General features: G+C 44.5%; 1 protein-coding gene across 3 annotated transcripts in view; it reads right to left on the bottom strand.

Annotated features, from left to right (window-relative positions):
* TJAP1 (tight junction associated protein 1) overlaps positions 1–17,304 on the bottom strand; it is a 40,311-nt gene that overhangs the window by 9,382 nt on the left and 13,625 nt on the right. For all 3 annotated transcript variants that reach the window (XM_077782070.1, XM_021544112.2, XM_021544115.2), the window contains 4 exons: positions 7,844–7,938; positions 5,663–5,716; positions 3,389–3,547; positions 332–360 (listed from right to left, as the gene is read on the bottom strand). In XM_077782070.1, the coding sequence (XP_077638196.1) occupies positions 332–360; positions 3,389–3,514 (155 nt within the window). In that variant the 5' untranslated portion in view covers positions 3,515–3,547; positions 5,663–5,716; positions 7,844–7,938. The remainder of the gene's footprint in view (positions 1–331; positions 361–3,388; positions 3,548–5,662; positions 5,717–7,843; positions 7,939–17,304) is intronic.

Genomic DNA, 17,304 nt, shown 5'->3' with positions numbered 1-17,304 from the left:
CCAGTCCTGGCTGGATGAATAGAAGGGAAAAATCCTCTCTCCATCTCTGTTAAAGACTTAATCTACTTTTTTTCACACCCACCAACTCCTCTGCCTGCATCTGCACTGGGGATCCATGTTCCCTCCCCCTCCACCGGGAGGGACATGCAAGGCACAGGTTGGCAAGGCAAAGACCAAAGCTCTCCCCACACAGCCCCAAGAAGATTGAAGATCTGAGAGGAGCCTGCAGGGCCAGTCAGCTTCACTGCACAGGTGGCACAAGCAGGATGTGAGGAATCAGAACCCATACAGTTGCAGTATGACAGGCATAAAGGGGGAGCAGGACACTTACTTCATCCTTTCTGCATCCGTCAAGGGTTCCTGCACAGGGAGAAAACAGTTGTGAGATTCTTTTAGAAGAGGAGTTGGTCTCTCACACTGTCCTAAAAGGCAGTCCTGGTTGCTACACCCCAGCTGTGACTCTTCCTCTCCTGCTCTGACAGTTCATACTAGGCAAGCTTAGAACTACAAGAATTTGTACACATTGCTCATCTGTCTGAGACCAAAACACACTATACATTCTGGTTCAGGGTAGAAGACTAGAAACCACCACACAAGTTAGGTAACTTTACCCTTCCATGGTGCATTCTCAGCATCTCTTTGGTAACATCACCATCTTAGCAGGTCTTTCAGCTTCCTCCACATCCACAGCTGGTGGGCAGCAGGAATTTCACAGGCCAGCATACACAGGATTCACTAGTCACCACAGCAATCACTTGTGGAGCCCCTGAAGCCCCACAAAAATCATGAGCAAGAATCATTTGGGAGCTGAAAAATGTGGCTACCAATTATATGACCCAGACTCTGCTGCAAAAAAAGGTTTCTTTCTGCAGACCTGAAACCAACCACTGTAACTATTCTAGGATAGCAGAAGAAACACTAAAGATCAGGAAAGCCTGTAAAAGATAATGTTATAGGCAAGATCCCCAGAGACAGCTGGATCAGAGCCCTGCAGAACAAGGAGACAGAGCAGTGACAAGAGCACACAGCTCAGCTATTCTGAACTCTTTGTGCTAACCCATGAGATGGCTGCTGCCTGCCAGGATGGCTGGGAGATATTTAATTAGCACTAGAAACAACTTTTTTTTGTGAAAGCCAAGTCTCTGACCATTATCACAAAGTCCAAACTGCCTATAGATTATTTTTGGTACTTGATACCAAGAGCACTTCACAAAGCCAAGTGTAGACACCCTTCTGATAGTCTATTAAGTGTCACAGTCAGCTCTGGGCTGCGAGACCATGTCAGACAGCCAAGGACGAAGCTGTTGAGCTGCTAACAATTCCATAAGATACAGCATCACAATTCTGGCCTTAAGACATCATGGAGCTGCTATCTTCATTAATTCACACTTTAAAAGAATGGTCTTTAACACCTGCATACACCCTCCTGCTCCTAAGAGCAAAGCATCAATTCATTATTTTCTTACCTCATGACTGCACATGGCAATCAGTTAATTCACACAGAATTACCTACCAATTGCCTCCCTTGCCCCCACAATATACAAACAGCAGATGATAGTGACCAGGCAAAGGGGATAATGTGATTCTTATTAATACAATGTAATGGCATTGCCTCAAAGCAGGCTAAAGAAAAGAGGAGAAAGCTTAAAGGACCTGAAACAGCCATCATACAAAGATCAAGTACCTTGAGGCACAGGGCACACACAAAGCACTAGGAACACCCCAGCACCTCCTGACAATGGAGCTGCCTGCCTCCTGCACACATCTACTACTCAGCAGCCTGAAGGGCCTCCAACCAGCAAACACCTGGGAAGTCTGCAGTGGGGAGAACCTTCCTTCCTTAACTCCTGGGGCCAAAGGGAAGCTGGTTACTCTCAGGAAGATATACCCAACCTCTAACACACCCACAAGAGAGCAACTTCTGGTGATTAAGCACCCACAACATGAGGTCTGGGGACCCGCTCTCAGTCTCTGCCCCTGGCATTACAGACTAGATGAGATCCACATAGGGGTTTGGCCTTTGTAAGAGCCCTGCCTGCAAGTCGGTGGCCCTGGCACCTACCTTGTTTAGTGCCAGGTTGAAGGAAGGGGAGGATCTAGATGGGGTAGGCCCCTCCTCCGGACTCCAGCATGTTGGAGTGGAGCAGGATCCTTTCTCTGGGTAGTGTGGCTCCACTGTACGCTTCTGCCCAAGCTTAACACACTGATGGTGTGGCTGTAATAGCTGTGAACAGGGACTGCTTTCATCCTTTCTGCCCTCTGCACTGCTTTTCCATGAAGACAGTGAATGCTGCTGCCCAGAGGATATCCCTGCCAGCCCCAGGTCTGCCAGCTGCTGCAGCTCATACTGACACACATCTACTACCCTTCTCTCCAAGGAAAGGAGTTTTCCCTTACTGTCCTTCCTCCCAAGGACAGGTTTCTTTTTTAGTCTGGAAACTCTCTCAGTTTCCTCAGCATATGTTCTCTGGCCCGAAGCCATTCCCAGCCCCTCGCTTTTCTTTTCTGCTTTTCTTCTGCTTGGACAGGGGGATCTTTCCGTTGCATGCTTGGTTTTGACCCCTTTTAGGCGACCTGCCCCTTGGCCTTCTTGCATGGAGCTTCTAGGGAAAAGGGGAGAGTTCTGGTCTTGTTCTGCTCCCCTGCTCTTCCCCAGTGAGTGCAAGCGGCTGGGACTCAGCACCCGCTGGGTAATCTCATCCAGGAATTTGGAGAACTGCAGTTTTTCCTCTGTGATCTTCTCCCTGCGCTTGACAGAGTCAGCGGCCCTGGTACTGCTTTGCTCCAGGGAGCGCTTCTCCCTAGGGCTGAGACAGAGCTGAGGATCACTGTATTTGCGTGAGCCACGACCATGGCAAAGTGTCTCTACTGAGCGGGACTTGCATAAGCTCTCAGGGCATGAGCCAGTCATGTTGGTCTGCTTCAGGATCCCTTTGAGAGGCAGGTGTGTAGAGGAGACACGAAACTTCCTCGGTGTCAGGAGTTCAGGAGGCTCTTTAAATATAAGTGAGCGTTCCAGGCTTCTACTCTTGAAAGAGCAAGTGGGACGGTGTCTTTCATCTCCAGACACCAGAATTGTCTCCATGCTACAGCTCACAAATTTGCTGCAGTGCCCACGACTGCGGTTCGGGCACCGCTTCCCACTTCGCTGCCCCATCTTCCCACCACGCTGAAGTGCTGGAGAGATAGTCTGGCTCTTGATGTTCAGCTCTGCTCTGCGCCCTGCCACTTCCTTCTCACTGCTGGACTCCAGGGACCACGATGAGGAGAAGTTCAGGTTGCCAACCTCAAACCCCTCTGCCTGCTCGAGCTGGCCTGCCTCGGTGTAACTAAACCCTATTTGCTGGTGCAATGGTGTTAAGCCCTTTGTCACCCGGCAAGTTGTTACCTGACTCTGCTCAGCCAAGATCACTCCATCCTGGTCGTCACGAATGATGGGCACCTCATGTCGGATTTCGCGATGCTGCGGGGGCGCCTTGCGGTAAGGCTTCTTTGACGGGGCCGTGCTCGACATCCTCCGACCTGCGTGGCTCTGAAAGCAGGTTACCTACCAACAGCAGAAAGTGCACAGAAGAGAGAGTCACAGCTGCTCCATCAAACCCTAGAAGTCACCCAGCAGGAATTTGGCTCCCCTGGAGTCCCAGAGCAGGTCCCCATGCAGAGTGCTAATAGAGCAGGTAAAGGGTATAGCCACAAGCCTTGAGCAGCAACTGCAGGAGAGGGAGCAAAGTAAGAGGCAGCTGTGTCCTTCTCCCAGCTAGTGAGAGCAGAGGGCTGGCACATCCTCTCCCCCCTCTACACACGCTTACTCACGTAGTTGTGTGTCCAGATTATATATAGCAAATGAGAACAGACCTCACAGCAGCATATTGATTAGGCTCTTTAGGAAAGGCCTTTTTCAATATGGAAACTGCAAGCCTTATAGGCAAGCAGTGACAGCTGGAGCAGGAGTTATTGATCATGTCCTGTCACTGTCAGCAGGGACTATGTGGGAGGAGACTTCAGCCATTAAAGAGCCCAGAATTTTTTGGCTTACACTGGGACCAGTGCAGCAGACCACAGGTGATTTGTTAGAAGGAGAACTGATTACTCTGTCAGAAAAGACAAAGACAACCCCCAAGTCACAGGTGGCATCAAATTAGGGAGCAATGGTTTTTACCCCTTGGTACTTAAGGCCAGATTTTGCAACACAGAATCATAGAATAGTTTGGGTTGGAAGGGACCTTAAAGATCATCTCATTCCAACCCCCCTGCCATGGGTAGGGACACCTTCCTCTAGACCAGGTTGCTCAGAGCCCCATCCAGCCTCAAACTTCCAGGGCTGAGGAGTTCACAACCTCTCCAGGCAACCTGTAACAGTGCCTCACCACCCCTAGAGGGAATAAGTGCACAGTATGTAGACATGCAGCTGTACCGCTAATGGAAAGATTAGGTTCTTCACCCTAGCTATGCTGGGATTCTTCCTGCTGCAGGAACAGTACAAGAGCAAAAAATAGGGTAGAAGAAAAGCAGCTGTATTGTATATATGGAAAAAACACCCTCCTTTCAATCTTCTAGGTCTGCAGTTGTAGGCAGGTAGACTTCCCCACAAGCAGCCAGAATGTCAACCACTCTGTTGTCCACAAGACATGAAGTCTTAGAGCTATCAAGCAGGTGCTGCAGAGCCCAATATCAGACTTCCCTCAGTGACAACATGTGCATCATTCATAGTTGTCCTGTATTTGGAGTAAGTGCCCAATTCTCATTCCCCTTGTGGGACCCTTACACTCAGCAAGCCTAGCATCTCTGCAATCCTCAGCACCTGACCTGCAGCCCTTCAAAGTGCAGGACCTGTGTCCATTTAGATCACATTCTCTCCCTACTTCAACAAGCAGGGCCACACAAGTCCCTTTTACATTTCTGCAGTCGATGACTACCACGGGGCCCATGACCCAGCAGACTTCACTTGCTTTGTGTGTTGGACAGCAGCGTTTCACATGGTAAGAGTCTAAATGGAGCCTTGCAAATTCTCTCCAATTCTTACCTAGCTGCCTCTTTTGACATCCAGACTGAGTCCCCTGAGAGGAAGGCAAGTGGGAGGTGTCTGCACCAAGCACAGAGCAGTCCCAAGCTATAACAGGCTTTACACTTCACAGGTATATTTACAAACCATCCTTTACTCTGCTATTAACACGAGCTCACAAAAGTTTCTCACACCTTTCCACAAACACAAACAACTTCCTAGGACTGACCTGTAAATCTTCCCCATCAGAATGCTGGGAACTTCCCCTTGCTGCAGTAATTTCCACAAAATCACCCCTCCTAAGTGGAGATTCTACATATCTAATATTTTCTAAATAGTGGAGATTCTAAATATCTAATATTTTTTAAATAGTGGAGATTCTAAATATCTAATATTTTAGAAAAATTACATCCATAATGCCAAATGCACAGTTCATTGTATCTCTAAGCAAAGAAAATAGGTCTGATTTGCTGCGAAGACATTTCTCTTTTTTCAAAGAGAAAAGCCAGAAGAAGGTTTTAAATGGCCCACTATCAAACAGGTGGTTCTAGGGGACTCTTCTCTCAATTTCTGCCAGGCTAAGGACAGGAGATGTGCATGAAGATATGCCCAGCTGAAATCACAATCATTTTTCTAGTTCATAAGGACATGAACACTTACCAGCCTGGGCTCAAATTCAAAGCCTCATGAAGCCAGGACACTCACTCAGATGACCTGAAGAAGAGAAACAAATAGCTTAAGCATCCACCAAAACAGCCAGCTTGAAATTTCATCCCATAAATATATAAGGCATAGGGAATATTTACGGCCAAGGACAACTGGGATGGCCACTCATTCCAGGTACCTGCCTCAACCCACATCAGATCTTCTGAATGTAAAGAAAATGAACTTAGAAATACCTGGCCATATAGCGCAGCAAAAGCCGGAAAGGCACAGGGCAAGGAAATGTTCAAGGCACTCGGGCAACTCACAATTTATGAAGCAATGGCTTCAAAGCAACATTGGTTCCAGAAATGACTAAACACATCTCCTTTAGAATGGGACCCTCCCAGCTAATCTTCCCTGCCTCTTAGAGGGATACTAACTGTGAAGCCTTCAGTACAGAGGTTTGGTGATGCTAACAATGATCTCACTCATCCTTTTAAGTGAGTGCTTTTCACCCACAAATGAGCTGGCAATTATTAGGCTTTTGTTTGAGTCAAAACATTTGTGCCTAGAGCTGTGATAACCCACACCTCCACAAGGGAGGAAGGCAAGCTACTCTCTGATTGCCATCAAGCAACATATCATACTCTACCTTGCTGTTAACAGGCTTCTGTAAAATATCCAGCCAACCATGGACACAAAACAAGTTCAGAAACAACCTTCCTCTCTGGCTGGGGTATTTAATGCCTGGGGTATTTAACTGTTTTTGTCTGGGATAGAGTTAATTTTCTTCCTAGTAGCTAGTAAGTGCTGTGCTTTGGATTTAGGATAAGAATAATGTTGATAACACATTGATGTTTTAGACATTGCTAAGCAGTGTTTACATTAAGGCAAAGATTCTTCAGCTTCTCACCCTATCAGTGAGTAGGCTGAGGGGCACAAGAAGCTTCGAGGTGACATGGCCAGGACAGCTGACCCACACTGTCCAAAGGGATGTCCCATACTATATGGTATCATGGTCTATATACAAACTAGGGGGAAAGGTGGCCACGGGCCACAGCTCAGGAATTGGCTGGGCATTGGTCAGCAGGTGGTGAGCAATTACACTGTGCATGCCTTGTTTTGTATATTCCACTTATTTTATTATGACCCCTTCCTTTTCTGTCCCATTTAACTGCCAGTGTAAAAATTGACAAAATTTTACTTCTTTTCCAAACCTCTCCCCATTCCACTGAGAAGGTGAGGGGTGAGAGGGGTGAGAAGTGAGCCAACAGTTGTGTGTTGTTTAGTTGCCAGTGGAAATCAAACCACAAAAGGTACCTATCACTACAAGAAGTGAATGGGTAATCTGGGTTAGTCAGCTCTAAGAGAGTAGCTTTGTGGACATCACTCTGCCACTGGCATGAGAGACTTCAGTTAAAGCCTTCCTTTCCCTGAAGCACTACTGCTGCTGTGCTACTTTTTCCATGTCAGTGGCATGAAGCCCTGGAAAGTGGGACAAGAGCCAGGGTGTGGACCAGTTATACATGCGCACGGAGAGTCAGACTGAAGGTGAAAGGAACAAGCAGGCAACTAGGACCATGCAAAATCAAGTTCTGCCAAAACAAACTGAAGAGGTGCCCCAGTACTGGCCCTGCCCCAACAAGCTATCTGGCCATCTTCCTTGCTACAATGCTGGAGTCGGGTCTCAACTAGCACACGGAAAAACAGCTTCACAACAGCTTCACAGTGGAACTGCTCTGTGGGGCAAACTGTAAAGTATGACAGGAGAAAGAGAGGGAAAGCATGCACCTCCAGGAAGGATAAGACCAGCATACCAGCATAGTTTGAATCTGCTTTCCATCAACTCCCAGCAGAAGCTGGTTCAGCATCAGGGCATAACCACCAGCCACATGACAGACAGACAGAGGTTTCCAGGAACAGCTGCACCAGTGGGTCCACACGTTTCCATTGCAGCTGTGCTCAGAATGAACATGCCAAAGGCCTTCCTGTCTCTCAGCACACTGTTCCTCAGGCTCAAACAGAACTCTTCTGCTTCCTATCCTAGAGGCAGCAACTATGCTACCTGCCATCTCATCCCCACTTAACTGGAAAACATACCAGGATTTGAAATCTACCCTCATGATCTGAGAATTTCCATAGATAGTTAAAAACTCACAGGACTGCCAGGCAACTTTCCCTCAAATAAGGACTTACAGATCCAAAGTGACGACATGTCCAAACATTTCTGGTCGTTTGTCTCTGAATCAGCTTTCTCCTGTCAGTATTCAGCAGCATCTGGCCAACAGCTCCTGAAACGTGAGAAAGGAAACCTGGTGTCAGTCACCTATCAGCACAAAACATGGAAAAAACCAGGCATGCTCAGAGCAACCCATAGCCAGCTGACAGGGCAGAAGTCAACAGCAAACTGCTGCACCATCAGACTACTATCTAATGCCAAGTAAAATGCCTCCACTGTAAAAGCTCTGTGTCTTCACTGTATCCCAGAAAGCACAGGTCTTTTAACCGTTTCTCCACTAAGCAGGATGCCTGTGCAGACCAGTAACTGACCTCAAAAAGGCAGCTGGTTTTTCTACATAGCTCCAGGGGTCCCTGCTTCCCCACCTGCTTTCCTGTCCACCATCAAGAATCCAGTCACTGTCATTCTGCTCTAACCACTCTTCTGCATCAACCTAATTTTGTTTTGCAGACATCCCGGCAGTGAACAGCACAGCCGAAGCCTCCTCATCTACAATACCTGAGCATCTCTTGGTACCACAGAGTGAGAATACCAAGGTGGTTCATTCGCCACACCTCTGTTCAGAGAAGAGCAGATACTCTCTCCAGAACAGATGGATCTGGTGCTCCAAAGCAGAAATGGATATAGGTGATATCCAGAAATAGAAGAAGGCACTAATTCTGCTCATTGCACTACTCACAAGTCTCTTTCTGAAGGAGCTTGCTGTCAAGTCCACATTAAGACTATCCTGCAGAAGCTCAATTTTAGCCTGGGGCTACAGTAGGAGACAGCTCTTCAGCTATTTCAATTAGCACTGTAATGCAAGAGGAAACTTAAACTCCTCGTTCTTTTTATCCATCCTTTCCACCTCTCAACAGTAATGCTCCTTAACATTTACAGTCCTCTTTCTACCAGTCTATCACGTGCACTAGGTCCAATTCTATTGTCTTCTAGCTATTACCCACTGTTGTTCCAGTACGATTTCTAAGGTCACTGATAGTAACAGCTTCACTGGAAAGGCTTACTAAGGGCCACAAGGCTCACACTGACAAAACACACACAAACTCTCTTTCTAACATGTCCTGGTTACAGCTGGGACAGAGTTAAATTTCTTTCTGGTACAGTGATGGGTTTTGGATTTGGGATGAGAATTATGTTGGCAACACAATGATGGTTTAGCTGTTACTATGCAGTGCTTACTCTAACTCAAGGAACTTTCAGTTTCTTGTGCCAGTGACAAGGTGCATGCATGAGAAGCTGGGAGGAAGCATAGTCAGGACAGCTGACCAAGCTCGGAGGGAGCACAGTCAGGACAGCTGACTCAAACCAAGCAAAGGAATATTCCACACTTAATGGCATTATGCTCAGTACATAAACTGAGGGGAGTTGCTGGGAAGGGCCAACTGCTGCTTGGGAAGAGGCTGGGCATTAGTCAGCGGGTGGTGACCAATTACATTGTGCATCCTTTGTTTTTCCTTGAGTTTTATTCCTCTCACCATTATAATTGTTATTATATTTTACTTTATTTAAATTATTAAACAGCTCTAATCCCAGCCCACAAATTTTACTTTGTTCCAGTTCTCCTCCCCATCCCCCTGGGAGCAGAGGGGAGAGTGACCAAGTGCCTGCGTGGTACTTGGTTGCCAGCTGGGATTAACCACAACACAGTGACAGAGTGCAGCTGCACAGGGAGCATGCAAGTTTAACTCTAAGTGACTTTACCAGAGTGCATCCCTCAGTGTAAAATCCACTTGCAGGGTAGCTCTGTTCTCTGTGTGATCTGAGAAAGCAAAACCTTTACCACACACCACAAACAGATGTCATCTCACACGGAATTGCTTAAGACAGTTCTGTGGGCCTTGTACAGAATAAACAGCCACTTGGCATGCATACAAAAACCACACCACCACCCATGAGCATTGCTTTATCTCCAGTAACAAGAAAGAGGTCCCTAGCAGAGAAAGGAAGGTTTAAACAGGAATGCTTTGGACAAAAAGGGAAAGAACAAGAGAAATAAAAAAAGCAACATTTGTAGGCACCTAGTGTCTTCCTCATATTTGGCAAATCCCTTGAAGCCTAAGGTAGCCAACACTTTGGTTCTAAGATGCACACAACTTCTGCCTGCTTGTAGTTGCAGCAGCTGAACATTCCCTGTAAAGAGGCAGAGGACTTACAGGCTTTTCCTCATCATCACCTTCTCTTGTGTTGCCTTTCCTGATCTTGTAAAACAGCCTTCTTGCCAGTGCTGAGGGTCAGCAGTGACCCTTCCTCAAGAGAAATACAGTGATTATGATGCAGATACAGTTTTTTATTTCAGGTACTGTATCACCTTTCCAGCTTTTTCCTCTTAACAGCATTTCTTTTGTGCTGCTTTTTATTCAGAAAGATAAACCTGTATTAATGAAAAAACACATCCCATAACACAATCACAGTCACATTTGTTTCTAATGCAACACTACAGAAAGATTTTTTTGTGGCTATCAGAGTCAGCACACTCCAAATACTTGCAGGTATAATACCCACAAGTAAAAAAAACCAAATGTCCTGTGACACATACCTGATCACCACAGTTAATCTGGAATATTGCTCTCCGTGGGCCAACCTATATTCTGCACACATATCCAATACAGGATATTGGCACATCTTGCTTTAGGAGGTATCAATATTTCCTATAGCTCCTATATCAATAGCTTCATGAAAAGCAAACACAAGAGAGTTTTGTCTAGTTGCCTTCCTGTGCTTATGTATAGAGGAAACCTTAGATTTCAGAGGTCTCAAGCCACACTACCTGAGAAGCTCCTGCAGAAAGCCTGTCCAAGACAACTAAACAGGGAGATGGACAATGCAATAACTGCACCAAGGGATGTCTGTCCAGGACAGGAAAACAAGCTGTGTGAAATTAAAATCAGCACCCCTAGACTGCTGGTGCCAAGCACAATAGAAAAGGACTGCAAGGTTATTAAAGGGCCCTTTAACATTTAATGAGAGAGATCTTTTCATTCAGAGAAGGCACCTCAAAAGAATGTTCAGATCCATTCTACTGCTGGCTATGCTGAAGCTCATTTTAAAATAAAAGGATGACAGCTCCAAGTGCAGACTCACATTTCAGTTCTGCTTGCATGTTAATGATCACGATTCAGATCTGAGTAATAGCATTATAGTGACTCTTGGATTAAAATAGAATTTCAGGAGGATTATTGCTCATTCCTGCTTTTCCATACCACTTAACCTTGACTGTTAGGCAGAAAACTCTGTTCTCTACATGAGAACAATTCCAAGAACTATCAAGAAAAAGGGATCAGGCTAGCTGTTGAACAGTCCATGTAACTAGCCCTACTTAACACCTAACACATTTCCAAAGAAAATTAAATCCCTGGACTCCAGTCATACATAGTTCCTGTTGAATGGAAATACCACAGGACATACCACATATAAGTCACATCCACTGCACCATGCAGAATTCTCTTAAAAAATTATCTCTTTTCTGACAGTCCTGTTCTCTCCTTCCACAACACATAGATCTCAGTCCCCATAATTCAGTTGCACTCCACACCCTTAAATGTGCGTTTTATTATCTACTTTCTGCTGTGTTAAGAGTAGCTTAGCTTCCCTAATTCTTTTACAGAAGCCAGGACTGGTCAACATTGACCAAGATATGCTAGCATCACTAACATGTAACTGTAATAGAATGCAACAGCTGATTAACATCTGAACAGGAACAGGACAGGAAGCAAAGAACCAGAATTCAATCCCCAGAAGGAATGTTAATGGAGAATAAAAATACCCAGGGGAGATTTTGACCAGGAAATGAGCACCAGCTTTTTAATACATATAAAGCATAGAATCACCTTTAATGGCTACACCTGAAATTGCACAAGAACCAGCTCAGCAAAAGGTCATTTACCAAGCTACCTTTAGCACAGACAGCTACATCAAGGGCTAATAACAGCTTCTCATTCAGAACTGCTGACACATCAGAAGCGTGTTTAGTTTGTTCAGTGATCCTTCCAACTCTCACAAGGTAGTTTAGGCTACAAACTTTCAGTCTCTTCATCTTAGCACCCTAGGTTTCATGTCCTTCCTCACTTTGTCTTCCTATGTTCTTTTAAGATCTCCCATGAGAAGATTTCTGGAGTATATTGCTCAGAAATTTAAAGAAATACCAGAACATTAGATAAAAACTCACGGAGATTAGGAAAACTCTCAAAAGTTTCTGGAAGTGTCTGAACCCAGCTAGAAAAAGCAAATCTTCATATTCTAACAACATGTATCTGGATAAAGCTGATAGGTCACATGAAGGAAATTTGGGAGCCATGGCCTTAAACTTTCTCTAACACGAGCAAGAGAATGGCTACCACAAGCAAACATTCGAAGAGAAGTGGAAGAGGAAGATTTCTGTAGAAAATCATCATGCAGAAATTCCTTTCCCAGACCTCCATCATATCCTGTGCTGTGTAGGAGGGGAAGAAGAGGGGGAAAATCATACATTACCTTCCTAGAGCATAAAATCAAAAGGCATTTAATTAGGACAAGGTAGAAGCAGCTTAAATTTTTCAACTACTGAAAGGCAGATTCTCAGCCCCTGTAAGTATTCCCTGAGTCTCACACAGCTCCCAGCAACTCATATCAGCAGTCCTCTTGTTTCAAGCTTTGGTTCCAAAGTTCTGGGCAAATGGCAATCTCCATCTCTTCAGTGCCAGGAACTGAATGTCACTGAGCTGTCCCTCTAACAGAGACACAGTAATGCTAGAGAATGCTCCATTGCTGGAGCACTCAATGATGCACTTGCCACAATCCACTGTCTAAAACATGCCCTCTGTCCAAGACTCTCAGTGGTGCACAGATGGCTGACACACTGTGCAGTATCTACATAGAGGAACAGTGGAGCAGAGCACATTATTTGCATTATTTACAGAGGACAGATGGACAAATTGCTACAGTGACCTAGCCTGCAGAGCATCTGCAGTGCTGAGAAGGCGCTAAGTCCAGGTCTAATGCTTGCAGGTGCTGACAAAAACAAATTCAAAAAATAGAACGGCTGCTTACAACAGTCAACTTTATTCTGAAATGCTATCACTACAACCACACTTGCAGAGTAATTCACATGCCAGTTTTGTTCCCATAGAGCCTTTACCAGCAAGCAGAACACAAGATGTATTGATTAGATTTATCCTTTTCCACCAGAAAGAGAACTGACATCTGCAGTACTTACTTATTCCTTGGCCGTAAGTTCTGTTTGTGTGTAAGTCACCACATATAGCAGGTGGTACATACTGTTGGGAGACACAGACCAGGAAGGAAACAGAAACAAAATTGGGTGACGTTTATTTCAAGCTATCGATGAAGAAAAGTAGCAAAATTCAGCTCAAACCTGCTCAGCCATCTGACTTTTTTCAAACATTAAACATTTGTGCCAGGTTTTAAGATGTTGCTTTTGCTGACTGAACAGACAGGACACTAACCACGTTGCAGGCACTTTCATTGGTAGGCTAAGAATGAAACTTAACATTACAAGGGTCTCACATCTGCTCTAGACAGGAAAAGGCCTCATTTACAAGAAGGATCAACCAACTTTAATTGAACACTACAGCTAAGAATGACCATGTTGTACAAAGGCTCACAATGATCAGTTCGCCCATCCTCCACCAACATGCACCACAACAGGCTCTTTCATTCCATGATCACATGGCTGCAGCCAAACATGACAGCAAGTAAAAAAAGGGATCAGCTTTTTCCCCAAGGTCTTGTCTACATATACACTGTACTAAATTAAATTGACTTAGAAAATAATATAAAGCAGTATAACGCTCCTGGGCAAATGTTCTTAATTCAGTTTAAGAGCACTTTATACTGAAACTACTTAAATAGATAGATACAAGACTCAAACTAAATTAAGGATGCCTATACAGGAATGCTGCACTAATATAATCACAGCTGTCTCTAATCTGATTAAGTTAAATCAGTACAACTTCCCTGCAATGGTGAAGTCCTTACCAATATTGACATTAACCCTCTTTTGCTCTTTTCTACTTCCAAAGGTTTTGTTGTTTTTGTGTTTGATTTGGGGTTTTTTCTTCCAAAAAAACCCAAACCCACAACAGTGTGGCCTCTCTCAGGATCAAAATAAACTAACTACACTATACAAGGTATATTAAGACACTAATGGTATCAACATTTATATGTCTTGAAAGTTTTAATAATCCTATGCCAAATAAACATCATAACAACGCTCAGACCAGCGTAGCTTAATACTTTCTCTACTTTCCCCAAGCAACATGGAAAAGGTGATCCCAAATACTCACACTGTACACTGTTTTCCATACTCCCACACAGCTTTTGCTTGCTGATGTCTAACATCCCTGGAGCAGTTCTGGGAAGACACTGTTCCCACTTGCCCAATCCTAAGGGTATGGCTCACCAACAGTTTATCTGAGTGAACTGGAGTGTGGAGTTAGAGCACATTATCTAACTGCCTCCAGGCACAGCCTCACTACTGACCCTCCTCTACCGAAATATGTTCTCCTGTTAACTGTGGGGTAAGCACATACACAAACTAAATCTTAGGTCACAGACCTAACATGCTACAAACCCACACTCTAACATCATCTCTCATCTCAGTTCTCACAGCGTTTCCCCAGGAAACATATCTGTAAAAATTAAATTTCAACAATTCTAAAATTAGTAGTGTTCTTTCCATTGCTCATTAAAAACTATACGAACTCTTCCTCCTGGATATCAAGATTTAATTTATCTTCATTCTCTTGGTACTCTTTCATGTCTACCTGCTTTTTCAATTGTGCCTCTTCAAGCTTACCTCACATCCATTCCAGCAATACAACCATTTCTCTCTCCTCAGGGCCACCTTCTACTGCTGTCTCTGAGCTACCATGTGTAGAACTAACTTCTTCTTCATTGCAAGTTTTCCAAGTTTAGCACAGAAAGACATCATCAACAATCCTCTCAGAGCCCCTTGAAGAGAACTAAATCCCTCATTGGCCTTCAGAAACTAAATTGTGCCACAACTTTGAATAAAATGGTGAACTGTAACTTAAGTACACAGAGCAGCCCTGAAATCAACCTCAGTTGTAAGTTCTTACCTTTTTTTTTTTTTTTTTTGAAAGAGCTATTTTGAAGCCCAGATTACATGGCATCAAAGATTTTAGGTACACAAGAGCTTGGCTGCTAAAGGAACCAAACAGACACATTTTTGGTTTTATAAGATTTAAACTTCAATTCTCAAAGTTCTGCAGATATATTTTTGCAATAAACTGTTTGGTCTTAAGTCTCAGATTCACACTGGTGCAACTATAAAGTTATGTGGCCCCACACCAAGTCTAGGATTCATTGTCACCATAAATACATGCAAAGAAGGTAGGAACAATTTCCATTCCAGAAGTAAAGGAACTGAGCCACTAGTACAAAAAACCAGTTTTTTGCACTGGTTTTGCATTAAATTGTAAGTTAAAGAAAAACAGACTCAGCTGACATAAGAAACAACTAAAAAAAATTAAAAAAAAAAGCAAGACAATCTTATTACTTGCACGTAAAACAAGACTGATTTGAGATAGAAAAGAGAAAGTGTGCATGAGCTAAAACCTACCTGACAGCAACTGAGTTGAATAGCCTGAAATTCTTTATAAGAACAAATAAAGCAGCAGCCCTGATCCCTGTTATCCCTGATAATATTTGTACTATACTCAATTTTTTCTGCTGCTGGGGTTTAATCTCAGTAAGAATCATTTTGGTTTAATTAGCATTTCCCTAGCAGATGGTCAGATATGAGGCAGAGAATGGCACAGGCTTAACTGTTGGGTGATTGTGCAGCTGCATCTGTAGCTGAACAGTTAAGCATGCCCAGGGGTCCAGCTGTTTGCATGACACAGACTATCTCTGCCATTAGCCAAATGTCAGCTTCCTCTTTTTCCAGACTATATACCAGTCAGAGGCACATCCAAAGGCAGGCAAACAAATAATATGCAGCTTCACCACCATCCCCTTTCTCAGACAAAATCCTCAAACCTTCATGATCTGGAAGTCCCTCTTTCTTTGATGACTGAAACACATTCAGAAGCATTGCTATGGGAACTTGAAACATCCTCTATGCTAGTCATCAGATAAGATCTAGCACAGAAATATTTTATGATCTCTACAACACAGAATACATACAGTAGTCAGTATAATGAAGTAGAACTAGTGACACCAGTGTTGTGTGAGGATAGCAGCGGGGTGTTCTTCAATCAAGCTGCCTGTACCTTGCATCACCTACAATGAGCAATAACTTGCTGTAAGCTGGAAGGGAAAAGCAGAGCAGCACTGAGAGATGCAAAGTGGTGTTTGAGGAATGAAACTATCCAGCCAAAGGGATGAAAGAGAAAAGTGGTCATCACAGCCCTTTCCCAAAGCTGATTAAATCCTGGCCCTTTCTCTTCCCAGAGGTTACAAGTGGTGTTGCTACTGACTCCTTTGTGAAGCAGGATTCCTACTAGGCACAGAGATCTCCCACTTAACCCATGTCACAGGCACTGCCTACTTTGGAGGCTAAAACAAGTATTCCTCATTGACTTCCACTCAGCCTCTGTATCCAGGCACAATGCTGAGTGTTAGAGCATCCACTCCTGTACACACTGGCACTAGTCATCTCAATAGGCCACAAAAGCAGAACAAGGAGATGGCTTTCAAATCCATGCTTTTGGCCTAGCATATTTAGAGCCAGGAGCAGGAATAGGCACAAAAGTTGTCTCAACTCTGTAAACAACACAGCAGCATGGCTCCTGAAGCACCATGTAACCCTGGAGCATCTTCTCTCTTTTTTATGGTGCGGTCCTGTAGTTAATCTGCTTCAGTTTGCCTCATTTGTTTGGTTTGGGTTCTTTGGTTTTGGTTGGGTTTTATTTAATGAGTCTCTTAGCCTTCAGCACCACTGAATAACTGAGAGACTTCATTCTGAATTCAGTCACAGAAATGCAACATGGCTTAATCCAGTTTAGGAAAAACAAACAGATCCACCCATCTATCTTTCACTCATGACCTGTGTAAAGCACGCAACTGACTACAGCTCCTCCCTCCCTGTTCCCCTGGGCTCCAGTCAGCCCTTTTAACAGCAGGATCCCAGCCACAGCAGAGGGGACTCACACCTCCACCCCCTGCCCTGCACAGGGAGGCTGCCTCTCAGTCATAGGCTGCACTGCTTGTCCTTTATATACTGTATTGTACCTCCTAGGTTCACCTTCCTCCCTTGGAGGGGGATAACCACAGATTCCCCACTTGTGACCAAGCTGGGCTGCTTCAGCACTTCCTCCAGACACAACTTCTCTCTGTGGCATGAGTCAGAGAGAGCTCCCATTAACTACCTCCTTCCACATCTGTCATCATTGCTAGCACCAGTGCTGTTCTTCAGCTGGAGCTCATTATGAGCATCAATTGTCTCAAGGGGCAATTG

Source organism: Lonchura striata, chromosome 3 (genome assembly GCF_046129695.1).
Source record: "Lonchura striata isolate bLonStr1 chromosome 3, bLonStr1.mat, whole genome shotgun sequence".
NCBI classification, from domain to species: Eukaryota; Metazoa; Chordata; class Aves; order Passeriformes; family Estrildidae; genus Lonchura; species Lonchura striata.
Note: the sequence above shows the minus strand (reverse complement) of the source record. Positions and strands in the feature narration are given on the sequence as shown.